The 10,279-nt window shown below is 35.7% G+C and overlaps 1 protein-coding gene across 3 annotated transcripts in view; it reads right to left on the reverse strand.

Annotated features, from left to right (window-relative positions):
* Positions 1–210: 210 nt before the first annotated feature.
* Positions 211–10,279, reverse strand: part of ALKAL1 (ALK and LTK ligand 1) — a 43,572-nt gene continuing 33,503 nt past the window's right edge. For 2 of the 3 annotated variants that reach the window (XR_014952902.1, XM_085572108.1), the window contains 2 exons: positions 6,109–6,189; positions 211–884 (listed from right to left, as the gene is read on the reverse strand). Coding sequence is in view for 2 of the 3 variants with exons in the window: in XM_085572108.1 (XP_085428234.1) it covers positions 859–884; positions 6,109–6,189 (107 nt within the window). In the remaining variant the exon portion in view is untranslated. Of the gene's footprint in view, positions 885–3,717; positions 3,795–6,108; positions 6,190–10,279 lie in introns of all 3 variants that reach the window. The other variant, XM_021555737.3, reaches the window with a different exon arrangement.

Consider the following 10,279-nt stretch of genomic DNA (forward strand, 5'->3'; position numbering starts at 1 on the left):
TTTTCTGTTGTTCACACTATGGACATGATGCATTTTTGTTCACACCTTATTCAGCTGAAGAATAAATGGCTGAATAAAATTTACCTCATGAAAATGAAATGCTGTAAAATACTAAACCCACAAGTTTGAAGTTCTCAATGGAAGATTATTTCAAGTTCACCAGTAGATTAAATATACATATTAAGTAAGTGACCTCTTAATAAACTTAAATAACCCCTCCTGTAAAATAGTTTATTTTTATGTTCTTTATTCCACCAAAACTGCATTGCAGTTTTCCAGTCTTTATATTTACATTATTTGCAATTCTTTCCATAAGTGCCGGTACAAATGTAACTGATGAAAATCCAGAATAGTCATACAAATGTTCCTGAAAGCAAGGTGCATTTCTGAGCAAACTTTTTCTGATGCACAATAATACATATGTATATATTAACAAAGCTTCATAATATAAAATATCTTCCATGGCAAGTAAAACTTCTCCACTTACAGCTTATTCAGATTTCAGTTACACAGACTTCCGCATTTCAAGTTAGTGCAAATAATGAGAGTAAGAGCCTGAGCAGAACGATGTAAATACAACGGAACAAGAGAAACAGCAAAATTTTACCAACTCCCTGCATACAGTTATAACATTTAATCAGTATATCATTAGTATTCTTCATATACAATGTATTTAAATAATTGGCTTGTCTGAACTATAGGCAACAAATTTACAAAATAAAATAATGTTTCACACAAATATGGAATGTCGGACAAATATATGAAAATAAAACGCATCTAGTAACAAAACATTGTAAATCAAAAAGATAAAAGATGTCTTCTCCATTTTTGAAGATTTCAAGGCACTTTCTTGGCAAATCAGAATTCTCTCCTTGGTAGAAAGTCTGCAAGAGAAAAGGACATGCCATTTTATAACTAGTTTCAAACCAGAGAAGCAGACTGCTTAGCAAAATTCTGCTCATAAATCACAGTTTCCTGCAGATTGCATAAATCATAAGATTAACTTCAAGTGCCAGTGGGTCTTGCCCTCCTGTGAGCACTAATGAGTTTTGCTATGGCAAATCCTCAGCGTCGGTGCCAAGAGGTTTAACACGCAGAGGTCTGCACTGCTGCACCTTGCAGGGAAGTTCCCCTTGCACATAGCCACGTGCAGTTCTACATTCTGGGTTTCATCAAATCCTTTATTTCCATTTGCAGGGATCTGACTCAGGAAATGAAAATAATCCCACCCAAACCCCTAAGAGCCGTAAGGGCAGGATGTGCCCGGTATCCCTGCCAGGAGCCACCCCAGCGGCTGCCCGGGGTGCGGCGTCTCTCCATGGTGCTGAAGCGTCCCGAAGCGGGCAGACGGCTGGCTTGCCCCAAGAAAAAGTTCATTTCGAGGAGGGAAAGACCACGTCTTCTTTGTATAGCCGGATATTTACAGATGAGGAAGGAAAATATTTGCATAATAGCACCGCACCTCTTTTTTTTTTAATGAGGAAAAGACAGCCTATTTTAGTACTGGCAGGAAAAGGCTTAAAAAGAGCTTTCAGTTCTCCAAGTGAGAGAGCCTCCTTCTTCAAGGCAACCAAGAATCTCCAAGACTCTGTCAGATGTTAAAGTGAAGGAAAGTTTTCTTACAGGCAACAAGATCTATGGCCATGTCCTCTCTACACTAGTGTGAGGTGTAGGAAAACAGATCCCTTGTGCCAAAAGACGAAGAAGAAGGAATCAGAGAATCACGTCAGAAATGCAATGACATTCAGGGATGAATGTATGTAACGCCTTTGTTGCACTCCCAATTGACAGGAAAGAGAAAGAAACGCCACTCTTCACCCTTCTCAAGAAAATGTTTCTATTCCAAGAATCAGTGGATATGACTTAATATGAAAATTTGAGGATGTTTGATGGAAACTGTCCACTGTACTTAATGGAGGAATGGAGTGAGGGAGCACAGAGACAGCTGGGAAACTCTCAGATAATGGATTTACTTTTTCCTATAATTTTTTCTCTTTTCTTAACAAAGTAGAGAGAAACCCAGCCTAGATACAACTTTAAGTGAATGCAGTGCACACGAGCTGCTAGCAATGGTTACCATTTAAAACCTTTCTTCCCTATTTTTCATGTCTTCCAATGTATTTTTGGCAGGCAAATTAAAACACCTGGCTTTGCAAATCATAGCAACTTTTGATCCTTTTGTGTTTTAAAGATGGAAATAGACTGAGATAGATGCTTCTGTACTGTGGATATGTAGGCAGATCTTTGACTCATTCTCTTAAAAGAAAAAGAAACAAAATTTGGAACACCAGAAATCTCCCTGAATGCTCTGATACATGAATCCAGAGATGTTAATGGATACAGATAAAGGAAAAACAAAGACAAAAAAGGTAAAACTGCAGAAAGTAAGAGAGTGGGATGATTGTGAAAGCCGAGATTTAAAAGAAAATATTAAAAAGCAAACAGGAATTTAAGAACACCCTCCTTTTTTTTTTTTTTTTTTTTTTTTTTAATTTGGGCATTCAGAAAAGGGTTCCTGACTTGAGTCATGAAAAGGAGATGCAAGCAAAGTAATGAGATGCCTGATCAGTCTCTGGTTTGCTATCCTTGGTATATCCAAAACTATCTGCAACACCTGGAAATCAAGAGGCCAAAGGGACTGAAAATTGTTAAGAAGAAAGGAAGAGGAAGAAAGGAAGAGAAAGAAATTATGTCATTTCTTCTCATAACTGAAATATTGTCATATCCTTTAAAGCACAGCAACCAAAATGAATCCCACCTCCACGGAGAAATCAAATCAGCTAACACTGACTCATATCCTACTCTTTTCTTATTTTTGATTAGTATGAATTGAAGCCTTGATGCAGGAAGAAGTGACATACACAATTCCCCCAAGCTCCAAGCTTGCAGTATTTGTCAGAAGAAGGTGGTGAAAGGAAACCATCTTTAAAGGAATTTAAATAATTAAAATTCACTGAAACTATGCATTTTAGTGATTAATAATAACAACCGGTGTGTGTATTTACAATCAATCTTGAAATATAACCATCTTATTATTATTCAAACAACAGGGGAAAACAGCTCACTTGGAGATATTACTTTTGTCAGTGACAATACTGTGTAATTAACATTTGACATGCTATTCATAAATAAGAATGGATTGATTTCTTCCTCAGACTACTTAGTGAAACCTTTAGCTTTCCACATCTTTATGTTCAGTTTCCTTCCATCATCATGAAGTGGTTATTAACTTTTCAGAAATTCTCAGAAGACAATATGGGAATGAAAAGGAGTCTCAGAAATTAATTGAGAGGTGATCTATGAAGATTGCATTGGTAAACCTGAGACCAAGACATTCTGTTTCTTCCATGGATTAACAACAAAGTCCTCTGCAGAATGGCCTGAAATAAATGTGCTGATGATGCCCTTGGGCATTTTTATTTCACCAAGCAGACTCCTTCATGAAATTTTGAACAGCAAGAGGCCACCCACTGCATAATTATGGACTGCAGTGCCACAAGTGACTTGTAGGAAATTACAGTGGGGCTTGTCAGAGGTACTTGTGCTTCTGCATATCTCCAGGAGGAGCCAGTCAGTTCTGAAATGCCAAAGCTGCATGTTGATACACTCTGATAATACCATATTTTTGTATGCACACATGATAACAAGGTACAAGTGTGAAGTAAACTACTAGACCATTCAACAAATATGAAAATGAGTGGGGAAAATGATACTTACATAGCAAACATCCTAGGACTGTGTACACAAAGGACTCATTGCTAATCTTGTTAGCAATCTTGCACACCTTTTGTAATCTATAAAACAGAATTACCCACAGCAATAATGAATCTCAGTTGCCAGATATCCTTAAAAAAACTGCATAAAATTAAATGTAAAGTTTGTACTTGAATTTCAGACACTCTACACAGTGAAACTGTTATCTGATGGAAATTCATAAAATTATGTGTGCAAGATGCAATATTAGATTGTACCTTAGCATAATCAGTGCTCTAGAGGAAAAGTACAAGTGATGGAAGGAACTAAATTTCTACCAGGAAGTTTCCTACTGGGATGTGGAAGACCAGAAATTTAACTCATTAAATGGGAGGCTATTCCAACTATCAATATAACATAGTCAGAAGTCAGAACTAAATTTCTACCAGGAAGTTTCCTACTGGGATGTGGAAGACCAGAAATTTAACTCATTAAATGGGAGGCTATTCCAATTATCAAAATAACATAGTCAGAAGTCAGGCTGTTTAAAACATTTTATGGTTCCATTTAGTATTGATATTTAATTTCATATTTTTCACATTTAAGTAAAATTCTTAATCATCAGGTTGAAGATACTAATCTCCCACTTCAAATCCCCCTGTTGTGTGCCCTTGATTCAAATGACCACTTGGTTCAAGTGAACACTGAGTCACTGCCATCCTTTCTGATATTTGCTAACAAGAAATTCATAGGTGCTAATTTCTTCTCTTGATTGATAAGTATTTGAATAAAACAGTATAAATTGTGCCAAACAGTTAGAAAGCTATTTCTACCTGGGTTTCAGCTCCTCAGAAAATATTTGTACAGTGTATAACCATGTCAGAAGAAGAGGAAATAACTCATCCTCAGACATGATGACTAAGGTGTCCCTGACAGAAAACATCAAACCCCTCTAAAGACACAGGGAATGATCTTGGCTATGATCAGCCTGAGCAATCAAAAAGGTAGAGATAAATCTGAAGATCTGGCTTTTGCTTTTAGAACAGAACATTTCAGGTGAATGTAACTCATTGTCTGCTTTGGGTTTGCTTGATGCAAGGGGGAACAAAACTCTGCTGTGGTTTAAATCACCCTCTTTATTTTACAATTTACTTTGATAGTTGAACTAAAAAATAAGTTTTTCACACCATTCAAATTCACAGTCTTCTTTTTAACGCTAAGAAAAGCTATTTAATTAGAAGGAAAATATTACTGTGTCTCTATAGAAATAAAGTGAAACACTCAGGCAGTATGAGTCTAAATAATATTCACATGTTCTGGATCCATGTGCCAAGGAATACAACATGCAACATGGCATTTTTGTTGCACAGCATGTAATAGAAATATGCCTTGCTTACTCCTGTGTCTACTTAGAAAGCTGAATGTATATCTTATGAGGATCAGCCATGGATTCCTACATTCCAGCGTCTGATAAGCATAAAAGCAAATGGAGATGAGGGCTGCTCCATCTCCCTTCAAACACTAAATCCTCTGATGCGCTGAGCTATGGTGAGAGAGCATCTCAGCTGCTCACAAACAGTGCTTCTAAGTGATGCAGTCAGAAAGTGCCATTGTTTTTTCATGTTAAACTCTGAAAAGCTTCCAAAGCACCAAACTCTGCCCACAGTTTGTGCTTACACATCCATAATGAGATTCACCTTCTCTAATTAAAACGCATTGCTTATTTTCTACTGACTTTAATTGAATTGTCCATTGCACTAGAGAATGCTGAAATAACTTCTATTTAAAGAATTTCCATTTTGGTTTTAGGTTTTTGTTTGCATTTTTATCCACTTTATCCAAGAAAACGTCTATTTTTCAGTGTCTCTGACAAAACTATATTCAGGCTGTGTTAAAGCAAAGCTTCTGCAGTCTCAGAGAAGAAGGTTGTTTGAAGAGAACTGAAAGTATCAATAACAGAATGATGAACCAAATTATTTTATGTTGTTTAACAATGGGCTTGTAATAGAAAATTATACTCACAAGCTGAAATATACTAAACCCCAAAGATACAATTCTACAATTAAGCATTAAGAGAAGGTAAAGAATGGTTCACATTTCATCTTGCATAAGGAAAGCTAAAGAGAGCAAGAAGGAGAATATTTGCCCTCTGCATAAGCATGCCCTACTGATTTTTCTCAGTGTAGTTTTCATTTCATTTATTTCAGTATCACTTTGAAGGAACTCCATGATGCACAGCTGACAGCAAGTGCATTAATAGAAAATCTTTATATATTAGAAGACCTTGTGTATGTTGTTTAATGTAGTGCTAACAGCTATTTAAAAAAGCACCAGGACATCAAACACTTAATAGAAAAACTGTGTTGCTTTCAAGCAAATATCACAGCTAGCATTAGAAGGTACTTTGCTACTTACAGGTTGGTGTTGAGCAGTCCCTTGTGTTGTGATACAGTCGATGAAAGTGCTTGCTACACTCTGAGGAAAATGTGACTGGCCCTGTTTGAAAGTAAGGAGGAGTTAACAAGAGTGTCACTGCTCTGCAGCTTCAATGAATGACAACAACACATAGCACTAAGTACATTTTTTCTTGGCTCAAATTGCATTTAGTCTTTTATTAAACCTTAAAAAACTATGATGCAACACAAGTATAATAATGCTAGAGAAATAACAGAAAAAAATTCTGTTGCTGTGCCTTTATGCTCATAATATAAAAAAAAAAAAAAAAAGAAAAATTACACATTAAAATGAGAGGTTGGTTTGGCGTTCAAATTCCAGTAATTCAAAATTAGCAGTAAAATTTCTTATATGGTGGAAAATAGAATTTCATAGAATTTTATTTGTTCAGTAGTTGTCTGCAGTTTAATGTAGCAGGAGTAATGCACCTGGACTGAGGATGCTATTTGTAAAGACAAAAGCAACATTTAAAGAAAATATGAGTTTCTAACCCCTGGAAAGATGAAGTACTTTAATGTACTAATGCTTTTAATTTGCACATAGATGGTTTATGAAATTCTTAATATACAGTGTGGGTGTTGAGGGGAAAAAAATGACAGCTGAATAACATCTAGGAACCTGATCTCCTGATAAAATAACCCTAGTAAAAAAGCATACAATGTGCAGAATGCAGGGTGTGTTCCATCTTTGGCAAGGCAAATCCCTGCATGTCCAGGGTGCGGTGTGCTGCTCTCTTCTTTGGAATACAGTGCCATTGGTTTACACTCATATTTGATAAAAAGGTCTCCCTGCTTATGGCCAGGGGGTTGGAACTAGGTGATCATTAAGGTTCCTTACAATCCAGACCATTCTATGGTTCTATTTTTCTATAAAACATGGCTCAACTGTAAGAAGTCGCCAAAGACACTTCCAAAATTGCTGATGGCCCCAGGAAAGTATTACTGGTGACATTCAAGTTGAAAAGGAGAGCAAAAATACAGTATTTGCATCCCATAACCTGTTTAGCAGGACTATCACTGACATCTGGGTATGAGTATCCTGTGGTTTGGACATAAAACATTGACATATACTGATGTTAAGTGAATAAGACTAAATTTAAATCTAAATTTAGTACAAGTAGGAACCCTGAATAAGAATAGCTTGCTTCAAGAAATGCTACAAAATTATTCACATGAAGCAGACTTTGTTGGCCAACTTTCAGAGGAAGCTAGGAAGCATTTCTGGAAAAAAAAAAAAAACTTGTTTCATAACTTTAAAGATAGTTTATGGGCCTGGTAAAATATATCAAGCTAATTCCCTCTGGATAGTGAAGCCAAACTGCCATGAGCTCCAGAGAAGATTCCTCTCTATGACAGTGAACATACTTGAAGATTAGATTTATTTTACAGTAGTACATGGTTTTCAGTAGATTTTTTTCAGCCACAAATAAGATTTTCAACAAACTGGAAGAGCAGCCTTTGCAAGTCTGAACTGGAATATTGTTGCCATATTTTTTTATCTGAGTGAGTAATTAAGCTCAAGGAAAACTATGTAATTTGAAATTATCAAGCATATATGGAGACAACACTGGCTTTTGTCACTAAATAAATTCCATGTCCCTTCAGATAATATATGATTTTTTAGCTCTCTTCCCTGTCGTCAAAAATAGGCTGTTAATTTTATTGTGCCTTACAAAACACTCTGTGTCAGCTGGCTTTCCAAGCTAAATTGATAGATTACTTTATGACTCACAAGATTATTTATGATTTTTCCTATAGTCAAGGACTGTTACATATGGTTTTTATTCAGCTTTAAAATGTGTCTGTTATTCCTGGCATATGAGAATTGTGCAATAATTTTCCTAACCCTGAAACTGTAAAGATAATATACTATAAAGATAATGTTGATTTCAGCTTCTCTTTTTTTTTCACAACTTCATTAGTTTAGGATGTCCTAATTCTGAACTAGTGAGGACTGTAATCATACAGTTTAATTAATGAAGGCTGCTAGAAGATTATGATTAGAACAGAATGATAAAACCCAAAGTTCCACTGTATTTTAAGAAAATGTCTTTGATTACAGGATCTAGTAAAACTATGAAAAATAAAATCAAATATAAAATAAAAAATGCAGAAAGCTCCATCACTGAAGATCTTAAGATAGATTAAAAAAATAGTGAAAGAGAGGAAGAGAGAGAGAGAAAGAAGAAGGGAAGGGAAGGGAAGGGAAGGGAAGGGAAGGGAAGGGAAGGGAAGGGAAGGGAAGGGAAGGGAAGGGAAGGGAAGGGAAGGGAAGGGAAGGGAAGGGAAGGGAAGGGAAGGGAAGGGAAGGGAAGGGAAGGGAAGGGAAGGGAAGGGAAGGGAAGGGAAGGGAAGGGAAGGGAAGGGAAGGGAAGGGAAGGGAAGGGAAGGGAAGAAAGAAAGAAAAGAAAAGAAAGAAAGAAAGAAAATAAAGGAAAGAAATAAAGGAAAGAAAGAAAGAAAGAAAGAAAGAAAGAAAGAAAGAAAGAAAGAAAGAAAGAAAGAAAGAAAGAAAGAAAGAAAGAAAGAAAGAAAGAAAGAAAAGAAAGGAAAGAAAGAAAGAAAGAAAGAAAGAAAGAAAGAAAGAAAGAAAGAAAGAAAGAAAGAAAGAAAGAAAGAAAGAAAGAAAGAAAGAAAAGAAAGGAAAGAAAGAAAGAAAGAAAGAAAGAAAGAAAGAAAGAAAGAAAGAAAGAAAGAAAGAAAGAAAGAAAAGAAAGGAAAGAAATAAAGGAAAGAAAGAAAGAAAGAAAGAAAGAAAGAAAGAGAGAGAGAAAGAAAGAAAGAAAGAAGGAAAGAAGGAAAGAAAGTTTACTGTTGGCAGAAATTCTGAGCCAACAAATAAACTTTCAGTATTTTGGAGTGATCCTGCGTTCCTCATTAATTCCAGCTAATCTTACTCAAGTAATTTCAGCAATTTTGATGGCAACTACTCATGCAGAAAACGACTATTATTTTAATGGATAGGTCTAGAGACGATTTTTCAAGGGGGTTTTTTCCTCTTTTTCTTTTCTATGATTTACTACTGTCACAATAACTTCTGTAAAACTCATGGTTGTTTTTCCCTGGTTTTGAGTAATGAAACTCATTCTGTATTCATTACTTAGCTTCCCCAAATTCTTATGTTGAGCTTTTTATGGTAGCCTAAAGCATAAAGTTTCCAAAGCTAAAAATGAAAAAGAAATTGATTAAGTACTAACATAAACAAATCTCTCTTGTCTGTCCTTCCCAGGAGAGGACTATTCAGTGTTGCACTGTCACATGGCATAGTTTGAAGCTCTATGCTAATTTCTTTCTCATATGGACTGAAAATGATCATGTTCACAATTACTCTTGTTTACTGCAAGGGTGAAGGGCCAGCTGGCTCTGGCACATTTCCTGTAGATTCCGCTGGGTTTCAGTGAGCGACTGGCAGAAAGATCCTGAAAGTTGTGCTTATCCCAAGGGCTGGAATACACTTCCCCCATGCAAAAGAGACAACAAATACCTTCCTTTATTCTCAAGCACTGCCTGAAATTTCCAGCAAAGAGGAAATGAATAATTATTTCCAATTATCTTTTTCATGCTCTGATGTCCAACCATTTCTCCAGCTTTTAGTTTCAATACTTCAAATAACCCTGAAAATCACCATGAGATTTGCAATGTCATACTTTGAGACCTTCACTTTTCTGAGTTACAGAAAGCTGGAACTGGAGAGCAAAGAATAAGTGCAAGCACCTCGTCATTAGCAACTTTTACTGCATATATTCAGAGGGTACAATATTTTTCTCAGTAGTTACAATACAGTCCCAAAGTGCATTATAATCGTAATGTTGTAATCATCATAAACTTTCATACTTGAAACAGCAAGTTATTTTTATTTTTCTTTTACATTAATTTAGTTCTTCCTTGTTCTATCTGTTTCCACTATTAAAATAAGTATCCACATGCAGACATCATAAGACAGATGAAAAAATCTTCCCTGATTTGGTGAAAACTTAGTTGGCCACAAAGGTCTCTTTCTTAAAAATATGTGCAGTCCAATGAGAAGTTCTAAAATTAGTGAATGTGAAAATAAATATGGAAAGCACAATAGGAGGATAAAAGTTTAACAGTGACTTTTAAATAATGTTTTAACTTACCATATTTTCAAAGTT

Source organism: Lonchura striata, chromosome 2 (assembly GCF_050655825.1).
Source record: "Lonchura striata isolate lonStrDom1 chromosome 2, ASM5065582v1, whole genome shotgun sequence".
In the NCBI taxonomy this organism is placed as follows: domain Eukaryota; kingdom Metazoa; phylum Chordata; class Aves; order Passeriformes; family Estrildidae; genus Lonchura; species Lonchura striata.